A 26897-nucleotide genomic window follows, 5' to 3' on the forward strand; every position below is an offset into this window, starting at 1 on the left:
CACAATAAACATTAGAATTTTGCTTACCACTCCATAAAGGTGTAAAAAAACCAGTTTCGATCAAACAGTCAGTTCGAGGACCGGTTCCCCTTAAGATCTACCAAATCGGTTTGAAACCGGTTAAACATGTTCTAAATTGGACCGAACCGACCTAGATCAGGTCGGCCTATCTTGGTTCTAAACTGGTTTATAAACTGAACCGATGTAAGTCAATTCAGTTTTGACTAGTCGTTGACCAAACTAGTTCGGTTTGAGTTTAAAACCAGTTTTGTACACCTCTATCACCCCACCACCCGCTTAGTGGCTAATATATTTTTGCCTACGTTCGTCACTTTGACTTGATAAAATCAAGTTGAGTATATTTTTTTATTGGCTATCTTTATGAATTTTACTAATTTTATATTTTTATTAAACATGATATACATGGATTTTTTTAAGCTAGATGGTTGGAACTAAAAAAAAGGTGATTGAAAGAAATAGTGGCATCGATGATGGTGGTTGCAGATGCATCTGAAGTTAATCGACGAGAATAAAAAAATCTAACTGTGGAAAGTTGAAAGAAATGTGAAAAGGTCTTGGAAATTGCATGTTTCAAAGAGGTATGGTACATAATACATGTGAAGAGAAAAGATTTAAGATCTAGATCCACGTGTAAGGTTGAGAATTAACAATTTCATGAATAGTTGAATATGTGAGTGATAAAAAATCTGGTTTTTAATATATATAATGAGTATGAGACATATCCCCTCACGCTAAACCCATTGGTCCTATGTATTTAATTAACACATATCAGGTCTTAAATAATGTACTTCTGCGCAAATGGACGCAAATTATGGCCACTTTTGCACCAACTGGCGTGATTATCTCTTAAATTTTATGTCAACAAGCGCAAACCAATAAGATAGTATTGGGGTGGGCGGTGATGTAATTGTTTTTGTTTCATTTTTTTGTTATTTCGGGTGGTTGTATGTTGTTTTGTTGGAGGCGGGTAGCACTCTTGCTAGTCCCGCTTTGAGCTTTTAATAATTTGGTCCTTTGAAAAAAAGGAACGCGTCTTTTTAAATTCAACACCAATAGGCGCAAATGTGGTCCATGCATCTATTTGTTGTTGGTTTCTCATGGTTTTTTTTAGAAAAAAAAAAGAAAAGAAAAGAAAATGTAATATAAAACATTTGAACCAAATGATCTATAAAACTATTAATGCAGACACACTGCTAGTATCAAATGTACATCAAATGAAGACACTCTCACTATCTCCTTGACTTATTTAATCAATGGAAGATGGCATTCTACAACTATTAAATAGAACACCAACAAATACATAGGTAGCATTTTAGATATGCATCAATAAGGCAAATAATTCAAGACGACTCCACTCCAGAAGACAACCGCCCGACATTCTTGGTGACATCTACAAATGATATATTATCAGTTCACAACTTTTGTAATTGTATTCAACATAAATTATTAATAAAAAGAATCATTTTCTTATCTATATGTCACATTGTAAGATTTCAGATTTTTGTTCACATATGTGTAGCCAAATAAACACTGTTACGCGTACGCAAAAGTAAGCTTACCCAATGCTGCAAATTGTGGTAAGCTGACATAATCAGGACAATCACTATCCGTCACACACTCTCTAAACTGCAAGAATATTATTACATAAAAATCATAACAATGAGTATATAACAATAATAATAATAATAATAATAATAATAATAATAATATGTATTATAAAATTTTAACAAACCTTGAAATCCTTGGTTAAACACAAACGAACTTCTTCTAAAGCACCTTTTTTGCATATCAGTTGAGGGGTTGTATGGAACGCGTTTTCAATAGCGGAAATAATGCCACCTGATGGATACTTCTCTGAATTTGAAGGTACATATCCCGCTTCAAAAAGAACTTCCTGAAAACATGTAAAATGATTTATTACCAAATGGTAAGAATATAATTACTTAAAGAAGAACTTACCGTGATATTATACTTAAAATACAAATTGAGGGTTGTAACGAAATAGTTATATTCATCGCCTGTTACTACGGAGGCACATGTACCATGTTTCTCTGCAAATAAAGTGAAGTTAGTAAGGCATTTAATATAGGAATAATAAAAGAATATCATTTATTAATTCTTACCCCACTGATAATCGCGTGAACCGATCGAGCATGAGAAAACAAGATGAAGTTTAGTTAGTTATTTTGGTTATAATTAGTTGGTAAAAAAAGAAACAAAATTAAATAGTTAACCTCATGAGCCCAAAACAGTCCCTTTTTCTTATGGCATGTTGATGAATTACTGCAACTTAGCGTTGGCCAGTACTCGTTTAAAGCACCAAGTAAAGATGAAATCTACATATTGGAACAACAATAATTCATAGTCATCTAATGCTAGTTCTTAATCCAAATTCCAAATATGATACTTAATATTATATTGTGTCAAAGTAACAAATACCTCTGATTCATCAAACTCGGGACCTGAACAACATGATGGCCATGATCCATCGTTGTAATCCGGCCATAGTCCATCTGCAGCACAAGATATCGATCAGCATAGAGGTTGTTACTAATGCATTCATTATTATTGAAAAAAATAGGAAATTTATACAGAAAACTTACGGATCGTGAATCCTGGTGGAGAATTTTCTCTGAAAAACATAAGAAAGTAGTATGAAATAAGTTTTTCATTATCACAGTCCTCGTATTCAAAACGCAGCTTTGTGAAGATTAATAAAAGAAAACGAAAATATATCTTGCTTGAGATTAATGAACCAAAGTTATTAACTTTATGCACTTCAAATATTCGGTTTTCCATATTTTTCTCCAAAATCATCTAATACCAATTGACATGATTAGCCTCTAATAAGCATCTATACTCTACTCAAAGCGGGGGTGTTCATCGGTTCGGTTAACGATTTATTCGATTTGTTCACATTGTCTTGTTCAAATTTAAAAAATTTGTGCCCCTAATCGATATCCGAATCGATCCAAATTCAACTAAATTCAATTCAGATCGGTTTCAGTAAAAAACCAAACAAACCTCCAACAACTGTAACTAGCATCTTCCTTAAGATTAATGAACCAAAGTTATTAACTTTATGTGCTTCAAATATCTGGATTTCCATATCATTTCTCCAAAATGGCAAAATCATCTAACAATATTAGTTGACATGATAAGCCTCTTAGGCTATATGTAGTGGGCTACAAATTTGGGCGACAAGGGGCGAAAACACCCCCCCCGGGGGGCGACAATATGGGTGACAAAGAGCGAGGCGACTAGTACTGGGTGGCAAAAAAGGGCGACAAGGGGTGAGAACACTGCCCCCGTGGGCGACAAAAGGGGCGACAAGGGCGGGGACGGGGGGGTATTTGTCGCCTGGTTATGTTTTTTTTTTAATATTATTATATTAGTATGTGTGTGGGTGATATATATACATACATATATATATATATATTGGGCTACAACACCATTACACCCTAAAAAAACCCACCATTTGCTGACTGGATACCACATGGTGCAAAACGCTCCATTTTGTAGCCCCTCCACTACACATTTACACCACTACACCCCTAAAATAAAAATCACCAATTTGCTAACCAGGCGCCACATGGCACAAATCGCCCCATTTTGTAGCCCCTCCACTACACATAGCCTTACAACTGTAACAAGCATCTATGAGACTATGATCTACTCATCAGTTCGGTTAACAATTTATTCGATTTGTTTGAATCCGTTTATTCGAAATTTGAAATTTTTTCGTCCTTAACCGATCCGAACTCAGCAGTGTCAAATCAATCCGAATTCAATTCAGATCAGTTTCGGTTAAAACCAAACAAACCAAATTAAACAAAATTCCCAAGTCGTATTTGGTTTTCGGTTTTTTTGCACACCCCTAGGTCTCAAAGCTACACCAACAAAACTGTAGCAAGATTGTTTTCAAGTAATAATTACAATCACATCTTCAAGCACTTCATAAACACATTCAAAAATGCAAATATCCCCACAAGATCTAACACCCATTAACCAAGTCAACCCACTAGATTCATCCAACACCCGAAAAAAGTCAACAACAAACCAATTAAGTAATGGACTCACCCGCGGCAACACCCGCTTTGATTACAACATTTAGTTGACTTTGAACAATAAGTTGCAGGCCATTGAACAGCTAGCGCGAAGTAATCAAACTCCCGTTGTTCAGCCACACTTGACACCAGCTCAACTGCTCCGTTGACCTCGCCGTTGACCAATATTCCGGTGAAGATAATTGATACCAGAATCACGGCGGTGGTTAGTGACGTCATTGGTGTGTTAGTGATAGATTTTTGGGAAGGAGATGACGGCAGTCGTTGGTAGTTATGTAAACAGGAAGATAATAATAATAATAATAATAATAATAATAATAATAATAATAAAGGTTTATTCGGATGAAAGGAAGTGAAGATTCTGTTTTTGATAGGTAACGTAAGTAAAGTAAGTTCAACTGGTTTCTCGATTGTTTTATAAGTTTGGTACCATGTGATTGATACATGTGTCTAATGTTTTAAAAGATATAATAATGTGAAATTTTTATAAAAAATACTGGTGCTAATTTTTGACATGACGTGAAAGTGATATGAAAATAATAAAGTTTCGGCTAAACCAATCAATCAAACATAATTTGATTAATAAACTCGATAACTCAAACACGATATATTTTTTTCCAAGTGGTTTTGAATCTTAAATCCGTGTATGATTTTAGGGGGTTTATTTAAAAGTGTTAATGATTGAAGCTTAATAGTTTTTGTTAATATGGGTTGGTCATAACACAAGATGGTTCGGTTTTGCAATTCTGACACGCCCAGCCTGTGAAGTGCACACTCCTAATCAAGTTTCAATCTCTCTCTATCTTCAATTTTTTTTAAAAAAAATAACAAAAACATAAGTTTCATCTCATCCATCATTTTTATCTTCATCCCCTAAAATCTAACAAAAATCCACACTCTCCACAAATATAAAAAACTACTGTATCACTTGTATATGATTCTTTATTAAAATATAGAGTGGAATGTGATAGAAGAAATGTGAATGCTCTAATGTAGGGAGTAGTAGATAAAAATTATACTCTCTTATGTCTCTTTGGCGTCTAGCATTGGGCTAGTCGGCCAGTTTCTATCAAAAGTAGGTAACAACCCGCTGTGGCGGTGGATCGGTATCGGTTATGTTCGTCACGACACAAACATCGTAACAAAAAAAGTTGTGGCAGCACAATGCTGCTAATTCTGTCAATATCATTTGTCACTGCGGCGACGAGTTGACGTAAATTCTGCCGACATCTGATTATGTTTCTTTCAATCGGTATCGGTTAAATATAGGTAAAACCCGGGTGATACGGTAGCTAGTCAAAGCGAATTTAATCGGTATCGGACCTAAACCTAGTAGTAACAAAAAAAATTCGAGACACAATCGATCAAATATAGGTTGGTTTCATTAAGTACCCGATCTTAACCTTTATATTCCTATGTCAAAAAAAAGGTTTTTGATGTGGCCCAATCAATGGGCGTCACATGGCCCATTCAGAAGTCTACTGCACCAAAACTTTTTTTTATTCCATATAGATGATAGATATTTACTGTTTGACAAAAAAAATTGATTAAAAATTACCCCATGTGGCATGTGCGTCCCATTAATGGGGAGGTTGGTAACCCAAATATATCGCTTGAGGAAGGGATGTAAAATCAATATGTGGAGGTAGGTAGGTATAGTATAAGTACATCGATTGAAGTAGCCCGGTTATATAAGATTGATTTCTTTTAAAATCGCTTTATATTCTAAGAATTTAAAATAACTTAACGTAATATTTTTTTTACACATATGTAATACGTAAGTGTAAGCAACGTAAAAAAAATAAATATTTATTTACACCCTAAATCGACTTATTACACACGTGTAACTAACATTTAAACTTGTGTAATTATCAAAAAACTTTATTCTATCTCCTGATTAAGTTTTTAATCAGATTTATTCTCAGCCACATATTCAATATACATTTAATTGATTGTGTGGTCCATAGTAAGTTCTTAAAGTTCTTACAACTAAACAAGTTCTTAAAAGATCATTCCCCATATATATATATATATATGTGTGTGTGTGTGTGTGTGTGTGTGTATGTGTGGGGGGGAGTTAACGTATAAATAAAATTAACGTGATAATTATGAGAATCAAGTAGAGTAAATATATATACAACTAGAGTAATTATGTAATTACTTTATGATGTAATTATATAATTAACTCTACTTGATTCTCACAATTAACACGCTAATATCATTTGTATTTGATCTAGACCATATATATTTGTCTATCCAAACTCAACTTCATTGCGTTTAACTCAGTAAATTATGTGTCCGACTTATTTCGGGTTCTATATTAAACTATTAAGCTTGACTCGTCACTCCGCGCTCGTCAGTAGTTTTTTAGCTTGAACTAGGTTTAGCTCATATCGTTTATTATTAGTTTGTTATTTCATTCTCTTGTTTATATATATATATATATATATATTTATAACTATTACTGCCTAATAATATTGCTATTTGAGAGTTTGCGTCACTACCACCGCCACTTTTTGCATACACACAAACATATAAAACAAGACAATTTCATGTATCATTCAATTAAACCTTTCACATAGGCTTTCAAGTGTACAAGTTTGCATTTTTACAATTTCCATTTCACAAATGATAAAATGAAAAATATGTTGTTGGTGAAAATCGAACTTAGTACCTTGCTTTTAAAATGTTTGTTGCTTACCAAATTAACTAAGATGAATTGATGTTAGTCTTTTTTTTTCTTAATTGATATAGATTCACAACCTTCCATTTCGATTTTTTTTTAAAATACAAATACAAATTATTCTTATTAATCTATTTATGTTAGAAAATTATTTATGTCTTATGAATCCATAAGATATATTATTATGTATATTATTAAATTTAACTATTTTGTTTTATTTTTATAAGGGAAAATTCCCAAAATAAACGTTTATGAAAACGTTTTTCAAGTTTTAGGTGTCATTTGCAAGAAATTCCCAAAATAGGTATTATAATTTAGTCGTGACGAGTAGTTTGTATAACCAATTAAACTTGACACAAGTCTTTAAACTAACCATAACAAGAAGATTTACTAACATTACTCGTCACGACTAAATAAGTTTTATGCCTCGTAATCAACGCTCACGATTAATTCATAAGTTCTTTAGTCGCAATGAGTAGATTGTAAGGTTAAACTAGTCGCGGCGAGTTAACTACTTATGAACTACTCGTGTAGGGAATGTAAACCGGGTAAAGTGGTCGCCGCAACTAAAGGACGTATGAATTACTCGTGTGCCTTGATTACGATGCATGAAACTTATTTAGTCGTGACGAGTAAATGATTAGTGAATCTGCTCGTTACGGTTAATTTAAGGGCACATGACAACTTTTAACTGGTTCTTCAAACTACTCGTGTGTAAACATAAACTACCCGTCACAAATAGTTTATAATACATATTTTGAGAATTTATTGCAAATGACACTTAAAACCTGAAAAACGTTTTCATTAACGTTTATTTTGGTAAATTTTCCTTTTTTTAATCATCCATGTATTACACGCGGTCTATCCTAGTTTGATAACAAAGTAACAAGTTATACAGTTATAAAGTTTGGAAAGTCCTTTGACAAATGTTCAAATCCCTTTGGGCTCGTTTTATGACTTTTATCCCCTCTTTTTATTTCTTTTTTTCTTTACAACTTCTCAACGATATAGATCCCGGGGCACGTATTGGTGATAGACGGATAAAAGCTGATCATTGTTCACGGGTTAAAACCGGAATACCGTAGTTATGTGGCTGCGGTCATGAGTTAGGTAACCTAGCCAACCCTAGTAGAACTTTAGAACTTGCTTGCAACCAAGAATCGTTTAGAGATGAATCTATGAATTACCCTAACAAAACTCTAGGATGTAATGTAAACTACCATAAAAACGTTTTACCGTTTTTACACAACCTAAACCATTTTAAAAGGTTGGAAAAGTTGAGGATCATATATCCTATGATTATTATTTTAATATATGGTATTAAATTAAAAAAAACGTATGAACATGCATGAAAAACTATATATATTTTGGCAAATATATATATATATATAGGTATTGGATCATTTCAGAAGTTTTTTTACAGCGAGAAGTGCGGGAAGTGAAGGTGTAACTCCATTAATCCCTAATTTCACTCCATTTCTTATGTGTAGGTGCGTTGTGTAGGTGCATATGTATGTGTGTAGGGACGTAGGTTTGTATATGTGTACGTATGTTTGTATATGTGTATGTATGTTTGTATGTGTGTAGGTACATAGGTTTGAATGTGGCTCGGTACATTTATATGTTTATAGGTTGGTTTGAATGTGTAATTAAGACATAAATACAACCAACTGACATATATGTATGTAACATCATATGAAAAGGAGTGAAATTAAGGATTAATGGAGTTATACATTCACTTCTCGTACTTCTCGCTGTAATATCACTTCTCGCAAGATCCATATATATATATATATATATATATAATGTATGGTGTACATGAAATGAGAACGACCCATCAATCGTCAATGTGGGAGTAGGTGCCCAAATTCATTGTTTGAAGCACAGGTGTAAACATCAATGTGGAGCTACGTAGCAAAATGCACGGTCTGAATTAGATTTTTTTTACCAAAATATATAAAGTGATTTTTACTTTTTAGGTGTCTTATAAAAATTTTAATGAATTTTAGATGTCCCGTTATTTGAGATGGAACAACTTGCGGGCAACTAATACGTCACTGCTGAGTTGACACATCATTAAATTAGTTTCTCCATCTCATATATAAAAGAACACCTAAAGCCCATTAACACTCATGTAGACACTTAGAACCCACTTTATTTTGGTAAAACATATTAATTTGAAAAAAAAAATCGTTTGAATTAGGGTATAAACGCCACTGTGGCCGCAAATATATCGTTTGAAGTAGGCATGCAAACAAGCCAAATCGAACTCAAGGTCATGTCAATGGATCAGGTTAGGGTCGTGTATTACTAATCCAAGTCTTATAGCTGGTTGTAAAATTATTGCTAGAACTGTAAGAAAATTTAATGCGTCTACCACTAGAACCATCGCTAGAGCTATGCTTCGTAGTTTTCGTCAGTAAAAACTGTTGCTTGAGACCTTTCTGTTCACTACTTATGGGCACCGTAACTTTATACGTAGCCCAAGTTATGTTCGTTTTAAGTTAAGTTATTATTATTTATTTTTCTTTGACCAGTTGATATCTAAACAAGTTTTCCCTTCCCAAACTGCTAAGCGCGTAAAATGATAACGATGACAACGCTTGGTTCCTTAACCCAACTTTTATAATTAGTTTTTTTTTTCAAGTATTCAAATTGAAGTCTCTAAATTTACAGAGTTAAAAGCCTTAGTTTTTTTTTCAAAAGCAACATAGATGGTCAAAGTGCATTTGTGGTCTAATGCCAAGTGTAGTTGGCGGCAAATAGGGGCGACAAAGGGTCAATTTGGGCGAGAACCCCACCCCCAGGCGATAGGGGGGGGGGGGGGGCATATATTTTTCGCCTGGTTGTTTGATGGACATGCTGGCATGGCGATCAAGTATTGGTGAGTGGGGCAATTTGTGGACTACAACATTGTCCCCTGGACTACATATGCCCCCCCCCCCTCTCCAATTTTGTAGCCGCTCTACTACACATACCCTAAAGCAAACACCTTTCGAAACATGTCTAATCACTTGACACATCAACAACACCTATACACGTTGTCTCAAACTTTTCATAAATAATCATTTACATCCCAAAAACCTCACATAAAACCTCCTTACATTTCCACTTTATAATTCACCTTCACATTTATATCTCATAACCAATTTATTCATTATAATATATAATAATAACATAAACACCTTCACAACCTATCTAGTCACCTGTCGCATGAGCAACACCTTCAAACATTAAGTCACAAACTTTTCATAAACAATCATCTACATTTCAAGAAACATTTATTTATTTTAATAAAACACTAATAGAAACGCACAAAGTACATCAATGGAGATACAATCACTATCTCTAAGACTAATTTATCACAGGAAATGGTATTCTATTACTACAAAATAGAACACCAACAGATACAAAGGCAAGATTTTGAAATGCATTCATCAACCAAACGAATCAAGAGGAGTTGACGCCAGAAATTATTAACCAGCGCTGAGTCTCGATTTCATCTATACGAATGGAAAAGCATTTCAAACTAATATCATTAATCATGTTATATAACTTCTGTAATCATATCTAACACAAATTATCTATGAAAAAGTTTTTCTAGCAAACCTATCCAACCTACCCCGACACATCATGACTTGTATTAAAATGTTACATGTTTTGATACATCATGACCCGTGTCAATTTCATATTTTTTTAACGTATTTAAAGATTTAGATATTTGCTCACATATTCGTTGGGTAAGAAAAGCTATTATGACTATATGAGAGTAAGCTTACCCACGAATCCAAATTCCGGCCAGATGACATTATCAGGACAATCACCATTTTCTGCACAGTCTCGAAGCTACAAGAATATTAATATACCATAGTTAGAAGTGATTGAGCAAGTCTTAAAATTTGATAAACGATTTTGAAAATGTTATAGATGAAAAAATCTAGAGAATTATAAGTTTACTAAAAGATCTATTACAAAAAAAGAAAATATAGGTCTCGTTTAAGTCCTTATCATGGATCGACTGGTGCAATTTTGATTTCTAATTGTTGTTTTGTAGTCTGGGCATATAGCGTCTTAGTTTTGTCGTGTTTTAGTGAAAGTTGTCATTCGAAAAAAATCAAGTAACAAACCTTGAAATCCTTGGTAAAACACAAACGGACTTCTCTTATAGCACCTTTTTTGCATAACAATTGAGGGATTACACGTAAATTATCTTCAAGAGCGGAATGGATGCCATTGGATTGGTAAATCTTTGTATCTGAAGGTACATATCCAGCATCTAAAAGAACGTTCTGATAAACATGAGAAGCGTTAAATTTATTATACTATATGATATATATATATATAATGAAGAATCTAATTATTGTTGGAAATCAGACCCTTGATCAAACACACAAACTCGTTCGACTCTATTTATTATTAAAAAGTAAAGCACACAAATTGCAATGGCCCTAACCATATATTTATACTAAACTCATTCCGATCCTAATCCAACTCAAACTTTTATTTTAGTAAAATAAAACAAATTCCTAGACAAATCTTAGTAATTCAATCTAACAATTACATAAGACAATAAATAATTCATCTAAAATTATCCATGTAATCCATTTGATCTTTATCTCCTAAATTCAAGATTAATGTTTTCAATAATTAGGTTTATAATGTTTTTTTTTCTCCATTTATTATATATCATATACATAACTTTGATGGGCTGATTTTTGGATATATGCTTTAATATTATTGCTAAAATCTAGCCTGCGAAGTAGTTAAAATTCACAAAATATAAAAAACAAAAAACCTTACCGTGATATTATACTCAAAGTATAATTCAAGGGATTTTGAGAAATACTCAAATTGGTCCTTTAATACTGGGGCGGTACATGTACCATGTTTCTCTACAAACAAAGTGAAACCAGTTTAAGAAAAAAAAATAAGTGTGTAAAAGAATGTCATGTTACAACTCTTTTAGCAAAGCAATAATATTTATAGAATCAAATACTGCAGCTAGAAAGAATTGCTTACCCCACTGATGATCATTATGAACACGACCCAACCCGATCGAGCATGAAAAGATAAGAAGTCTAGTTAGTTTCTAATTTAAGTTATGATAGGTTGGTAAAATTAAACAAAATTGTGTAATAAAATCCACCTCATGAGCCCAGAACATGTTCTCTTTGCCATGGCATGATGATGTAGTGCTGCAAGCTAGTAACGTCCAATAGGTTTTTATATCTTCAAGAATTGATGAAATCTACATTAAAAATAAATCATCAGGCTGTTAAAAAAATATATATTTCAATGCAATAGCAAATGACATTTTAGTTGAAATTATTGATTCTGATTGTTGGATTTTTTTTGTCTTTGTTTTCTGTATGTTTAATGAGCTGGCCGGATAAAAGTTGTCTCCGGTCCATAAAAGCTGTCTCCGGTCCGTGGTGGTTGTGGTACCTTGGTCTAATTTTCGACATAAAGACAAAAAGGAGCGTATACGATTGAGATCGAAAGCAAACATTGCTAGCTACACTCACTCCAGAAACATTTTTTTTTAATTCCCAAAATAGTCTAATCTGACTAAATTTTTCCAAAAATAGTCTTAGATTTATAAAAAAATCTCAAAAAAACCTAATTTTCCGTCGGATCCGACGGAATTTTTGAACCTTTAAAATCGCGCCATGTGTCAACGTATTAATGGATACGACGGAATTTCTTAAAAAAACCGTTGGATCTGTTTTAGTGGGTCCAAAGGAATTTTTCGTCTTCTACTTCTCAAACCCTAAACCTCCGTAACCAACCACATCTCCATCTTTTTCTTATTTCTCCACAAAATCAATCAAATTCATAGTGCAAATCGTTTAGTTTTTTCAAGAGAACACAACCATAGGGTTCAGTTTCACTCTAAAACTCGAAATTCAAAAACCCCCGAATTGAAAAATCCAAGGTTCGTCGGACAATTTAAACAATCAGATCCGACAGAAGCATGAACTAAACCGTCAGATCTGACTGTTTATAATTACGTCGGTTTGTTTCCATAATCCGTTGGACAGAACCGTAAACCATCGGATCCGACGGAATAGTATGCTTCATGGTGCGTCATGATAGGGTCATTAATCCATCACATCAGGGATGGTCCCCGTCGGATCCAACGGAATTTTTAGACTAGTTTCGAAAATTTGGTTGATCTTGGGATATTTTTGGAAAAGTTTAGTCAAAATGGCTATTTACGAAAATTTCCCTTTTTTTTAAATCAAAAAACAATTGAACTTATATATCAGAATAATTATATACCTTTGTTAGATTAAAAGCATTATCAAAAGCATTTTCTGTACAACATTGTGGATATGACGAATCCTCATAACTCGGCCATAGTCCATCTACAACACGACATAGAGGTTACCTGCAGTTCGCTATCCAAAACAATATCAATACTTTGTATAGAAAACTTACGAATTGTGAATCCTGACGCAGGAGGATATTTTGCACTAGAAAACATAACAAAACAATAAATTTTTCATTCATATTCAAAATGCAACTTATGAAAACAAATAAAAATGTGCATTTGCTTAAATTATAAGTTGACAAATGAACAATAATAATCATTACCCAAGGCAACAGCCATTTTGAGGACATGTACAGTCAATATCATGAGAGTAACAGAAAGTTGCAGGCCATTGGAGAGTCAGCAAGAAGTAATCAAACTCCCTTTCAGTTGGCACCAGTTTAACTGCTCCTTGGTCACCACTGACCTCTAACAATCCGGAGAACAAAAGCGAGAGGAGAATCAAGGTGGTCAGAAATGAAGCCATTGTGTTATTGAATCTAGTTTTGTGTGTGTGCTAAATTTTTGTGTGTGGAGATGAGGTAGTCAGTTGGTAGTTATAGCAAGTTAAAAACTTACAACTGGAAAAACAATATATAATAATAAAAAATAGATACACGGGTTAATTCCTACAAATTACCTACGACAAGTAGTTTTAGCAGTCAAAGTGGTTTTTGTAGGAAAGTTGTAGGAAGTTTACAACCACATGTTTTTGTAGCAATTTTGTAAAAAAAATTGTCAGAAAACGGGTGAAACGATTTTCAAGCATGTGTTTTTTCAACGAAACTTTTTGGTGGAAAACTGTTAGAAACTGAATTTTCCAACAAATTTCCTACGAATTCAGTTGTAGGAATCTCTTGTTCTAGAAGTGGAGCTAGATTGGATTTTAATAATCCAAACTGTTACCCGATGGATGCCGATAATCTAGACTGATAATTTAGAGGGTGTTTGGGGATCCTTATTTTGTCTCCTTACAACTTTTACAAAAAGTTAATAAGTCACAATATTGAAATCCAGACAACTTTTAACTTTTCAGAAAGTTAATAAGTAATAAGTTGGTGAAAGTAAGTGACCGATCCCAAACACCTTCTTAATCAATGACTCTAGATGCCAACTTTCACTTTCGTTGCTAGGTACTACATTTCTCGCATAGTCATTGTAGATTTACATTCCCTGATTTCGCTCAAATGAATGCATGATTAACAGGGAAATAAGGAAACGAGCATTTCTTATTATTGAAATCGAGTGAAAATTAAGTTTAACTCTATGATTTCTATGTGAGTGGGATTTTCCTTAACAATGACCCGAATGAAAGTTATAAGCGTTATTAGATAAGTTCTTAGCATAAATGGTCTTCATTTCCAATCAACATTGTTTAGAAAAATATGTTTTAAGAAACTAAGGCTCGAATTATTGTAGGCTATGTGACGTGGTTAAACGACTTGGTTGGTGGCAATAATTGCATATCACATTATTTACGTATAGGTACTGAAGCAGTGTCGGTGTAACAAGACAATATTTGCAACTTTGACTTCTTTTTATAGAAAGTAATCAATAACATATTTTGTTATTTTCACAACATGAAATAACCCATTTAATTCCATATAACAGTGTCATCTTCTTTAAGAAAATAGTTTCGATTATGTCTTGTGTATGTACTTGGATTGAAATGGGTATCGAGCCGATTTTCCGGTAACAACGGAAAATATAGCCGTAATGACTAAGGACGATGGCGTAGGGATGTTCACAGACCGATTTTGACGATTTTTAGATCAAAACGTGAGCAAAACCGTTAGTAACAGGATTGGTACCAAGATTTTGAGAAAATTGGGGATTGGATTTCAGTACCTAGCACATCCCTAGTCTACTTGCGTTTATATGCAAAAGCTTCGAAAAAAAGAATGCAAAAACGAATATTTTTACATGTAAAAATGAGTTCCTTTGAGTTTATTCCATGTGAAATTCTTGGTTTCCCGGTTTTTCACTGTTTTCTTGTGGTTCTCACTTCCCAGATTCCTGTTTTTTGTGGTCCTCAATGAACCTGCATATATCTAATGTGCAGTGTGTATTAAATGAGATCACATGTGTAAGTCATTAATCCTTAGACCACCCGTAGTGGTGGCAGTATGGTGGCATTATGGATGAAAACGTCGGGGAACACCCCCACCCCCCCCCCGACCGACATTGTGGCTGGGCGTTTTAGAACAAGCGTTGAGAGTGGGGGGGGAGATGTTTTGGGGTCTTTTCACACTACACCCACGTACATTTTGCAAAATGTCAAAAAACTGACTAGGCAGCACATGACATAAAATGCCCGGGTGTGCCTAGCTAGTTATGACTACGCATGGTCTTAGAGAGTTAAATAGGATGTCGAATCGATTTTTCAAAAAATTGAACACAACCAATGAAATCGAACCAAGGGATTTTATTTCGCTTTTCTATTTAAAAAGCCTACAATTCAGCTTGAATCGAATAAACCAAATAGTAAATAATAGTTATCTAAGTTTTTCTACTAGTAACAAATAATAAATATTCGAGTAACTTATAATATATTTTTGAGCTATTCAATTAAACCAAGCCGAATTCAAATTCAGTTATAACAACACAAATTTAGTAACGTGTTCAGTTCGAACTGAACTTGAGCTCACCAAAGCTAGAGCTTTGCACGCTAAACAAGGTTTGAGGTTGGCACGTTACAAACCAAAGCTTAAGTTCGGTTCCATAGTAAATTAAAAATATCTATATGTATATATAATTAGATGCAGGGGATACTTTTGTTAAAGTAACTAGTTTACAACCCAGCGCGTTGCGCCGGGCAGAATCGATATGTTCATGTACCCATTGCATTGCAGCAATGAACTAATGTGGGTTCGGTTGGTATCATGATTAAACCCAAAACTATATTTTCCGAAATAAAAAGATTAACATGTAATAAATTAAATTACTTTAAACAACATTTATTCGGTTGGTATACCCGAGCGTTGAAAACGGATGTTGGTAAAAGTACTTTGGCGGATAAAAACCAAGAGTTACAATGGCGAGTCGATGGAAATTCGGTGAATAGTTCGTTACGTTATAAAAACGTTGGTAAAACCCAAGCGTTAAAAACTAAAAAATAAATTCGTCAAATTTACATATAAAAAGACTAACATGTTAAAGAATATATCAAAACTACATTTATTCGGTCAGTAAAACAACTCAAGGCGTTAGTAAAAACCGAGTGTTGCATGTATTGGGCGTTGCAGCGGCGAGCAGTTTCGGGCTTTGTGGCGGTGAGTCGACACAAGTTCAATCGATTTCTATTACGTTCATTACAATACCGGAAGTAAAAAACGTGGCCCAATGAGATGCTAGCAGCACCAAACTTCTATTTGTTTTTATATATATTAGATAATTAATATAAAACAATTTGAATAAAACTACAATACGAAAGGATAAAAAGTGCAAAGCATGTTACATGTACAATTGAAAGAAAGAAAACACAGAACAAGAACAAAAAAGAAGGTGTTTGTGGCTTAGATCTCAATTTACAATGGTGAATCAAGGCAGATTCGACGTACATTGACATAATAAGGTACCACATATTTATTTTAACGAGAATTATCACGATTAACCATGTGAAGTCAAAAGATAAATTCTCTTACAAAAGGCTTAGGCAGAGAGTTAGTTTATAATTAATTGCCTAGAGAATCACATTCAGATATTTTTTTAAACAAATTTATAGAATCACTTACGTTAAACAGAAGTGTAATTACTTCGAATGAATTGCGGGGGCTTAAGCTTAGAGCTCTCAGATAACTAGTTAATGTATCAGGACCATTATGGACAATACAAATATACAATGAAGGAAAGACTAAATCAACAAGAGTAATGTTGTCTATATAAACAAACGTTGGTCAAGGACATTGTCTACTAACCATTTGGAGACTAAATATACTTCGGAAATGAAGCTTCAAACATAACGCCTGCCTATCCTTCAATACATAACTGTTGAAATTGCATTTGACACCTGTCTGAATGGATTGATCCCCATTCACGCGGAGGATTATTAGAAAAGAGTGAAAATGGAAAATATGATTTTCACTAACTTTAGACACAAGTATTATATATAACTATTATTTAACGAGTTTAGGTTACCTTAATGAGAGCTTTGCAATTAATCAAAGTGTTACTAAATTAATGGAACTAATGTGAATAAGACATTGATGCTCAAATTCTACGTTTAAAACAGAAAAGCTATAAGTAAATGGATGGTAACTTGTTCCACATATGAACCTCACAAAAGTATATAATGTGGAAGCCATAATAGGATTAACAGGATACTGTTTTCTTAACAATAAGGAATAAATGGGACCTTAAAGCCTATTTAGCATTATCGTACTATCACACACGGCGTGTATTATGAGCGTAAAATGGCTTTCACTGGCACCCCACTGCAAGTTGCCTCTCTATATATAACTTTTCTTTTATAAATTGGTTCAACATCAGTTGTAGCTTGCTATATATCACAACAAGTTACTGCTAAGAGGGGGCGGGGTGGTGCGTGAGCCGGCCTCCTCACGCGTGATGGCAATTTGCACACCGCCGCCGGTCATTGCTCACGCGTGATGGGGTATGGTTGTGTGATAGTCATCACGCAAGTGAGGGGGTGGAAAGCGAGGAGGGAGCCGTTGGATGGAGGTAGCCGTTGAGGGGGGGGGGGTCTGGAATGGAGGACCGTCGCCAGAATTGATGGAGGACCGTCGCCGGAATTGATGGGCCACCAGAAAAAACAGGGAAGAAGGATACGTCTGGAATTTAAACAGGTAGTCGTTGAGGTCGCCGCCGTCGCCGGAATTGATGGGCCGCCGGAATTTTGGGTATTGGAATTGGTATTTGGGTGTGGGTTTGCAAGTGATACCGTCCGGTATTATACGACTCCGGAATTATACGACGGCAAAGTGGGTTTGGGTGGGTGTGGGTTTGCAAGTGATACCATCACACAACCACCCCTACCAAATTCCATCAAAATGTGATGGATTTGGGGTTGGTGATGTGGCACACCACAATTGGGTGTGGTGTGTGAGGAGGATTGAACCACCCCCTCCCCCCTAATAGGTTTGATAATTGGTTTTGATTTCGGTTTCCTAGGTTTGTACCCATGGGTAGTTCTCGAATTGCTTTTAACGCAGTGTGATTACACACGACACATGTTTAATTTCTGTTATTGTTTGCAATTGATTGATAGGCTATTCCAACCGTTTATACTAAAGAAACTTGTTGGGGATTTCTGCAATCGTATATCTTAGGAAAATCTGAGAGTCGTGAAACACTTTCAGATCAAAACTATTTGTTGGTTCCAAAATGTTTTGACCGGATAAAACTCAGATTGAGTGCAAGAATTTGTATGGTGATTGAGAGATTTTCTGAACCAGAGAGAAAAATCGTATGATCAATGGCAGTTTTAATTTGGGTTAGGCAGTTAGGCAGTTGTAACTGCCTTTGCAGCTCGACCCCAGCCAGGGGCGCTGCCCCTTGGACCCTGCCAGGGGCTGCCGTCCTTCGCACCCCGTTACTAGGGGCACTGCCCCATACCCCAGCCAAGGGGGCGTTGCCCCCCTTGGAACCCCCATGACTTAGGGGCTTCGCCCCTAAGTACCAATAGGATTATAAATTATAATAAGATCAAATAAGTGTGCACCCCGCACCCGACTTATTTAGATTCGTATTACAATTAACTTGATCAACTTGTTAATCCTTAATTACACTAAAATCACTAACAAGAAACACTAGCACCTAAAACAATAACAATAGGAATGAAATCTTGATTGCTAGAAATTGACGTGTGTTTGCTATGAAATTTAGGGTATAAAAAGGTGTGTTTCAACTAAGGTAGCACTTTAGTATACAATAAAAAAAAGAGAAAATAAAAGAAACAACTCCATTTTTAGCAGCTAGCGAACGTAAACCCCGTTGATCCTACTTCTAAAATCCACCTAATGCACCCTTTGTAGGACATGAACCGGCACCGCTTTAATGTGGATAAACATTTGATGTAACTATAACAAGAGTCCATCAGCACTCAAAATATTATATCATTAGTTAATATGGTATTAAATGTCTAATATAACAATTTATCCGTTTAAATGGTTACCTGAAACTAGTCATGTTTCAACTAGTCAACGTAATAAAAGAAAATACCTGGTTACTTAACCTAATTTTTATAACTTGTTTTTACATGTCTTCAATAAGAAGAGGCTTTAAATTTATAGAGTTAAAACCTTTGCTTCTTTAAGCAAAGACTTTCAAACACGTCTGATCACTTGACATGTAAACAACACCTACGAACATTGTCACAGACTTTTCATAAACAATCATTTGCATTCCAAAACCTCCTTACATTTATTTATTTTAATAAAACCAACAGAGACGTACAAAGGTACATCAATGGAGGATCAGTCACTATCTCCATGACTTATTTAGCACAAGATATGGTATTCTATAACTATAAAATAGAACACCAATAGATACAAAGATAAGGTCTTGAGATGCATTCATCGGCCAACCGAATCAAGTGGACTTGATGCCAGAAATTATCGACCAATCCTTAGTCTCGGTGTCATCTACAAATGGAAGAACATTTTAAACTAATATCAGTAACCAAATTATCATTATAAAACTTCTGTGATCATATATAATACAAACTATCTATGAAAAGTGTGACCTACTCATTTTTACCCATTTTGAAATATTACCGTACTCGTGTGACCATCCATTTCGCTACACTTAAGGTAGCAATTTCATATTTTTGTAACGCATTTAAAGATTGTTAGATACTTTTTTTCACATGAGAGTAAGCTAATTAGTAATTACCCAAGAACTCAAACTCTGGAAAGCTGACTTTATCTGGACAATCACTATCCGCTACACAGTCTCGAAACTGCAAGAATATGATTATGCCATATTTAGAAGCAGTGATTAAGCACGTCTCAGAATTTAATAAATGATAAACTATACTAAAATTATTAGTAGATAGAATTAATAATAATTAATCTAGAGAATTATGGGTTTATTATAAAGAAAAATTAATAATAATTAGGGACAAACCTTGAAATCCTTGGTAAAACACAAACGGACTTCTTTTATAGCACCGTTTTTGCAGGACAGTTCAGGGGTTGCATGGAAAGCATTTTTAATAACGGAAATAATGCCACTTGATGAATACTTCACTATGTTTGAAGGTACATATCCAGCTTCTAAAAGAACTTCCTAATTAACATGAGAAACATTATACTTATCTTAATTAGTAGTAAGTGGTAATAGAGTATATGATGAAAAATCACTACTAGAAAAAAAGATGTTTTTCTACAACTAAATTCGTAGGAATTTGTTGGAAAATCCAGTTTCTAACAGTTTTTCAACAAAAATTTACGTTGGAAAAAACCGTTCTCCAAAACCTTTTCCTACAAAATTGCTACAAAAACATGTGGTTAAAAACTTCCTATAAAAACTATTTTGACTTAACATAATGTTTATTAGATAATACTGTAGCAAAGTTGAAGCTAATTTATTTTGTTGGAAATCTGTTGGAATTACTTGTCGTAGGAAATTTTTGTGAGAAAATGACTTGTTTTTTAGTAGTGAATATTACGAGGTTTTCATGTCTTTTTCTCCATTTATTTATATAGATACATATAACTTTGATGGGTTGATTTTTGGATGCTTCGTTGTTACGCAAATCTCGCCTGATGAGAAGCAGTTAAAATTCTCAAAATATATAAGATAACAATAATAATCCTTACCGTGACATTATTCTTAAAATACAAATTAAGGGTTGTCAAGAAATAGTTGTATTCGTCCCCTGTTATTGGGGCAGCACATGTACCATGTTTCTCTGCAAATAAAGTGAAAGAATAACATTCATGTTCAATATTTATAGAATCGAATACTGCAGCCGAAAGGAAGATGCTTACCCCACTGATGATCAACACGACGCGTTCGAGCATGAGATAAAAAAGGGAAGTCTAGTTAGTTTCTTATGTTAGTTATGATAAGTTGCTAAAAAAAACATATATATAGCTAAAATTCACCTCATGAGCCCAAAACGGGTTCTCTTTGTCATGGCATGATGATATGTTGTTGCAGCTTAGTATCGGCCAATATGTATGCAAAGCACCAACCAATGGTGAAATCTACAAATTGGAACAACAATAATGCATGCAGAGTCACGTAATTCTATAAATAATTGTTAATGCAAGTTGTAATATAAATGGTATTGTAAATGATACTTAAATATCAGTATTTACGTGAAAATTGATAAAAAAAACATGAAAATATTACAGGCAAATGTGTTTAGTAAAATCTCATTCATAGCGTAGTTACTGGTAGTGAAAAAACTCGAAAATATCATATCGAAAAATTAAAATACCTCCGATTTATCAAAAGCATTATCCGTGCAACACGATGGCCATGTCCCATCGTCGTTACTTGGCCATAGTCCATCTACAACTCGGCATAGAGTGATAGAGGTTACTCGCGTGTTCGTTATTTAAATGAATATAGAAAGTTTGTATAGACAACTTACGGATTGTGAATCCTGGTGGAGCATTTGCTCTGGAAAACATAAAAAATGAATGAGTGTTTCATGATCATATTCATAATGCAACTTTTGAAAATAAATAAAAATATAAATGTAGTTGCTTAATTGAGTTGAGATGAATGAACCAAATTAGTTAATGACATTATGTGATAATTACCCTAGGCAACAACCATTTTGAGGACAACATTGAGTCCCATGTGTTGAGCAGAAAGTTGCAGGCCATTGGAGAGCCAGCAGGAAGTAATCAAACCCTCCTTCAGTTGACACCGGTGTAGGTACTCCTCGTTCACCACTGACCGCTTACAACCCGGAGAACAAAAGCGAGAGGAGAACCACGGCGGTCGGAAACGAAGCCATTGCTGTCATTGGATCTAGTTTTATGTGTTTGCTAGATTTTTGTGTATGGAGATGAGGCAGTCGTTGGTAGTTATATAGTAGCAAGCTAGATATATAAAATTGAAAAAATATATATTTATTAATATATACATATATTGAGAAAAAGTAAATAAAAGGGTTTATTACGAGCCAAATTGGATTTTAATAATGTAAACTATGACTCGGTGGACGATGATGATCTAGACTGATAATTTAATCAATGACTCTACATGAATTTTCACTTTCGTTGCTAGGTACAATTCTTAGTCATTTACACTCCCCAATTTCGCTCAAATGAATGATTATGAACGAAACAAGGGCGCACATTTCCTATTATTGAAATAAGTGAAAATCATTTTTAACTCTATGATTATTATGTGAGTGAGGTATTCCTTTAAAACCAAAACGAGAGTTATAAAACCATCCATTGGATAATTTGTTAGTATAAACGACCATAATGAGTCTGGTTGCCTCTTCTAAGAAAGGTCACCTCAGGGTTTTCGAGTAAAATGAGATGGTTGAAATCTCGTCACAATCTTAGGTATCCAAAAATACGTTGTTTAAAAGAAAAGTAGATGGTCTAGATTTTTGTAGGTTATGTGCACGTGGTTAAACAACTTGGGTGGTCTATAATGCATATTACGTACAAATGACGCCTCTATGCATTACTCTTCTTTTTCTTTTTTGAACAACATTACTTCTTAAATTATCTATTTTGTTATAAAAGTGTCGGTAAGACATCCATGTGATGGATGGCAAATTTTTCAAATCAATTATAGGAACATGTCTCCTTAATAGTAATACTTTTATGTATATATATCTACATATGTAACCTAAGAAGATATACCATCAAAAAGTTACTGAATCCTATATTTGCTTATCCTCTTATTCGTTATCTTCAACTTCTCATATTACACTAATAATATTGTTATAGTTAGAGCTAATATTATAACACGTTATCAGCACGAGCCGCTTATATCCTAATCAAGAAAGGTAATAGACACAAAGTTATCTACATAAGCATCATAAACACTTCTTTAATTATGTACATTAAAAATATATCTATGCATATACATATACTAAGTAATAACAATAATGTGTATAAACATTGTTATTAAAATTTGATAACCATTCTAATTTTTATATGCACACTTATATATCATTTAAAAGTTAGATTTATTTACACTAACAATTTTATTCTTATTATTATGCATAATAATTATATATTTTATAAAATAAACTGTATTTATTATCTTACTTTAAAATAATTAATATTATATATATATACACACACACACACATACAAACGGTAATGTTACCGTTATAAGACGGTAATATAGCCGTTGTAAAACGGTTATAAATTTTCACTATAAATAACCAATTATTAACCCCATTTCATTTACAACAAACATTCTTCTTATTAAATTTATCCAAGATAAAGTTTTCAAAATGATTCACCCGGTTTTGCTGTTGGTTACTATAATGCTTATACTACTTCTCATTCTAATTTCTAATCTCCCATCTGAAGATTTCGGCATTTTCTTTTTCTTTTATATGTTTATAGCTCTACCAATGTATTGTATCTCATTGTTGATTGATATATATATGGATTCTAATATTTATCTTATTATTTGCTCTATTATGTTTAGCAACAAAATGTCAAATATAGCAAAACTCGAATTCCCTACACTCAACATTTCTGGAGAAAATTATATGTCTTGGACAGCAAATGTCAAAAGACATTTAAAATCTATGGATGTGTTAGAAACAATCCAAGAATACAATGATTGCTCTGACCAGGATAAAGCAAGAGCTGATGTTTTCATCCATAAACATATTGATAAATTACTACAGCATGAGTATTTTAATTATGATAACCCATATATGATATGGGAAGATTTGAAAAGCAGATTCGGTCATCTAAGGGAAGTTTTACTTTCTACTTCTAGAGATGAATGGAACACTCTTAGGTTCCAAGATTTTAAGAGGGTAAATGATTACACCTCTGCTTTATACTGAATTTTCTCAAAGCTAGAATTTTGTGGGTATCCCGTAACAGAGGAAGAAAAGTTAGAGAAAACTTTCTCCACGTTTCATGCATCAAACATAAACTTGCAAACACATTATCGTTTGCAGAATTTTAGGAGATACTCTGATCTAAATGCATTGCTCCTTGTAACAGAGAAAAATAATGAATTATTGATGAAAAATCATCAATCTCGTCCCACGGGTTCATTAACAATACCAGAAGCACATGTTGCTCACAAAAGTTCTCATAAAAATTCTGGTCATAAATGGGAACAAAGTAGAGGACGAGGCCGTGGACGTGGCCGTGGTCATTTTGACAAAAGACATTTTAATGATCGTAAGCTTTCATTCAAATGGAACAATAGTTCTTACGGTTGTGGCCGTGGTCGTAACCAGAGAGCCAATAATTATCATGTCCCACACAATACCAATTCCAATCACCAAAATAAATGGAATGAAGCTGGTAGGTCCGAAAACAATGGCACTTTATGTTTTAGATGTGGAAGTACAAACCACTGGGCAAAGGCTTGTCGCACAGCTCCACATCTGTGTGAACTGTACCAAGTCTCTCTAAAAGGAAAAGAGAAATAAGTGAACCATGTTGATAACTTTAATAATATCAATGCTGAGCTGAGCGTTGAAGACTTTGAGGTGGAACTTTGAAACAAAGTTGCTTGACTACTATAATTAGAAGCAATTATTAAGTGTGTTCTCATTATATTTAATTATGTAGTTCCTCTTTCATGTACTACTTGTGTTTCAATTAAATAAAGTTTATATTAAAATATCATATGTCTTCGTTATACACTTATTATTTTTTCTTAATATTTTTCAAGATTTAAAATGAAAATCACCGGAGCACAAGATCAAACAAATGAAGAAGATATATGTATAGCAGATAGTGGAGCCACGCATACTATACTTAGATCTAAAAAATATTTTTATAAACTGAAACCAACAAAAGGGATTATCAATACAATATCAGGTCCTACAAACTTGATAGAATGAGTGGGAAAAGCTAATTTAGCATTACCAAATGGTACAAAGCTCAAAATAGAAAATGCTTTATTTTCCCCAAAATCAACAAGAAATTTGTTGAGTTTCAAAAACATATATCATAATGGATATGATACTCAGTCAAGGACTGTTAGTAATGAAAAATATTTGCATATCATAAGCAAAGATCAAATATTGGAAAAATTGCCAATGCTTCATTCTGTTTTGCATTATAAATATATAAATGTGCCTCAAGTACATATGGCAGTCAAAGAAAATTGTTGCGATTCTGGTATCATAAACTTATGGCATGACAGATTAGGCCATCCAGGATCCACAATGATGAAAAGGATCATTGAAAATACACATGGGCATCCACTGAAAGGTCAAAAGATCCACAAAATAGATAAAATGCCTCAATGTACATCTTGTTCTCTTGGAAAATTAATTACAAGGCCTTCGCCATTAAAAGTCGATAAAGAAACACCAATGTTTCTTGAAAGAATTCAAGGTGACATATGTGGACCAATTCATCCACCATGTGGACCATTTAGATACTTCATGGTCTTAATAGACGCATCCAGCAGATGGTCTAATATCTCTTTATTATCGACTCGTAATGTTGCTTTTGCAAAATTTCTTGCTCAAATTATCAAATTACGTGCACATTTTCCGGATTATACCATTAAAAGAGTAAGGCTTGATAATGCGGGAGAATTTACATCACATGCTTTTGATGATTATTGCATGTCTGTGGGGATTGTTGTAGAACACCTTGTTGCTCATGTACACACACAAAATGGCTTAGCCGAGTCGTTGATCAAACGCCTACAGCTAATAGCTAGATCATTAATAATGAAGACAAAACTCCCTGTTTCTATTTGGGGTCATGCAATTATGCATGCTGGATCATTAATCCGTGTGAGACCAAGTGCAAATCATAAATACTCTCCCACACAACTTGTTTCTGGAAATGAGCCAAATATCTCTCATCTTAGAATTTTTGGGTGTGCTGTGTATGTTCCTATTGCACCGCCACAACGCACAAAAATGGGTCCCCAAAGAAGGTTGGGAATATATGTTGGATATGAAACGTCTTCCATCATAAGATACTTTGAACCTTTAACAGGTGATGTATTTACAGCACGTTTTGCTGATTGCCATTTTAACGAGACAATGTTCCCGGCATTAGGGGGAGAAATGAAAAAGCAAGAAAGAGATATATCATGGTGTGTGCCATCATTGTTACACCTAGACCCAAGATCAAAACAAAGTGAGACAGAGGTTCAAAAAATAATACATCTACAAGAAATTGCAAATCAGTTACCTGATGCATTTACTGAATAAACAGGGTCACTAAATCTCATATACCAGCTGCTAATGCTCCAGCTCGAGTTGAGATTCCAAGCAAGCAAAACCATAATAATGCACCTCATGAATCTCAAAAACGTTTAAAACGTGGAAGGCCAATCGGTTCAAAGGATAAAAATCCTCGAAAAAGAAAGGGTTCTGAGAAGGATGCTGACCCTAAGGAAGGAATGATTGACAAAACCTTTCCTCAGGAAAGAATAAATGATATAACATTTCCTCAGGAAGAAATAAATGATTCCAATAAAGAATTGTCAATAAACTATGGTAAATCACATATAATGTGGGATCGAGATAAAATGGAAAATATTGATGATATATTTTCTTATTTTTGTGGCAAGCGATATCATGGAAGAAAATGATGACCCTGAACCAAAATCTGTGGATGATTGTAAAAATCGACAAGATTGGAACAAATGGAAAGATGCTATGCAAGCTGAATTAAACTCACTAAACAATCGAAAGGTT

The 26897-nt window shown here is 34.0% G+C and overlaps 3 protein-coding genes and 1 long non-coding RNA gene across 4 annotated transcripts; all 4 read right to left on the reverse strand.

The window, feature by feature from the left end:
- Positions 1-1215: 1215 nt before the first annotated feature.
- LOC143617633 (ribonuclease 2-like) lies at positions 1216-4469 on the reverse strand. Its single transcript, XM_077090131.1, has 9 exons — positions 4102-4469; positions 2625-2653; positions 2461-2534; positions 2256-2357; positions 2145-2148; positions 1981-2072; positions 1754-1915; positions 1581-1647; positions 1216-1411 (listed from the first exon to the last, which is right to left on the reverse strand). The coding sequence occupies exons 1-9, from the start codon at positions 4305-4307 to the stop codon at positions 1362-1364; spliced, it is 786 nt and encodes a 261-aa protein (XP_076946246.1). The 5' UTR covers positions 4308-4469; the 3' UTR covers positions 1216-1361.
- A 5590-nt stretch (positions 4470-10059) lies between these two features.
- On the reverse strand, positions 10060-11688 carry LOC143617634 (uncharacterized). The gene is made up of 4 exons (XR_013150861.1): positions 11572-11688; positions 10899-11060; positions 10551-10617; positions 10060-10274 (listed from the first exon to the last, which is right to left on the reverse strand). It is a non-coding gene; the product is annotated as an uncharacterized LOC143617634 (long non-coding RNA).
- Positions 11689-11845: 157 nt separating this feature from the next.
- LOC143617632 (ribonuclease 2-like) lies at positions 11846-13638 on the reverse strand. The gene is made up of 4 exons (XM_077090130.1): positions 13369-13638; positions 13213-13247; positions 13054-13139; positions 11846-12019 (listed from the first exon to the last, which is right to left on the reverse strand). The coding sequence occupies exons 1-4, from the start codon at positions 13569-13571 to the stop codon at positions 11861-11863; spliced, it is 483 nt and encodes a 160-aa protein (XP_076946245.1). The 5' UTR covers positions 13572-13638; the 3' UTR covers positions 11846-11860.
- A 5771-nt stretch (positions 13639-19409) lies between these two features.
- Positions 19410-22077, reverse strand: LOC143617637 (ribonuclease 2-like). Its single transcript, XM_077090133.1, has 7 exons — positions 21820-22077; positions 21648-21676; positions 21492-21565; positions 20866-21255; positions 20171-20332; positions 19937-20003; positions 19410-19686 (listed from the first exon to the last, which is right to left on the reverse strand). Exons 4-7 carry the CDS (start codon positions 21067-21069, stop codon positions 19634-19636), a joined length of 486 nt encoding a protein of 161 aa, XP_076946248.1. The 5' UTR covers positions 21070-21255; positions 21492-21565; positions 21648-21676; positions 21820-22077; the 3' UTR covers positions 19410-19633.
- Between the last annotated feature and the right edge of the window lie 4820 nt (positions 22078-26897).

Source organism: Bidens hawaiensis, unplaced genomic scaffold (genome assembly GCF_021521415.1).
Source record: "Bidens hawaiensis isolate Kalapana, Puna unplaced genomic scaffold, B.hawaiensis_p1.1 tig00056090_1, whole genome shotgun sequence".
NCBI lineage: Eukaryota > Viridiplantae > Streptophyta > Magnoliopsida > Asterales > Asteraceae > Bidens > Bidens hawaiensis.

Coding starts and splice junctions, on each gene's coding strand:
- LOC143617633 (XM_077090131.1), bottom strand. CDS start 4,307: ATGACGTCACTAACCACCGCCGTGATTCTGGTATCAATTATCTTCACC. Junction 2,358..2,460: donor CCGAGTTTGATGAATCAGAG/GTATTTGTTACT, acceptor TCCAATATGTAG/ATTTCATCTTTACTTGGTGC. Junction 1,648..1,753: donor GTTTAACCAAGGATTTCAAG/GTTTGTTAAAAT, acceptor ATATTCTTGCAG/TTTAGAGAGTGTGTGACGGA.
- LOC143617632 (XM_077090130.1), bottom strand. CDS start 13,571: ATGGCTTCATTTCTGACCACCTTGATTCTCCTCTCGCTTTTGTTCTCC. Junction 13,248..13,368: donor CAAAATGGCTGTTGCCTTGG/GTAATGATTATT, acceptor TATGTTTTCTAG/TGCAAAATATCCTCCTGCGT. Junction 13,140..13,212: donor TGCGTCAGGATTCACAATTC/GTAAGTTTTCTA, acceptor GTCGTGTTGTAG/ATGGACTATGGCCGAGTTAT.
- LOC143617637 (XM_077090133.1), bottom strand. CDS start 21,069: ATGCTCGAACGCGTCGTGTTGATCATCAGTGGGGTAAGCATCTTCCTT. Junction 20,004..20,170: donor GTTTTACCAAGGATTTCAAG/GTTTGTCCCTAA, acceptor ATATTCTTGCAG/TTTCGAGACTGTGTAGCGGA. Junction 19,687..19,936: donor TCCAGAGTTTGAGTTCTTGG/GTAATTACTAAT, acceptor TTCCATTTGTAG/ATGACACCGAGACTAAGGAT.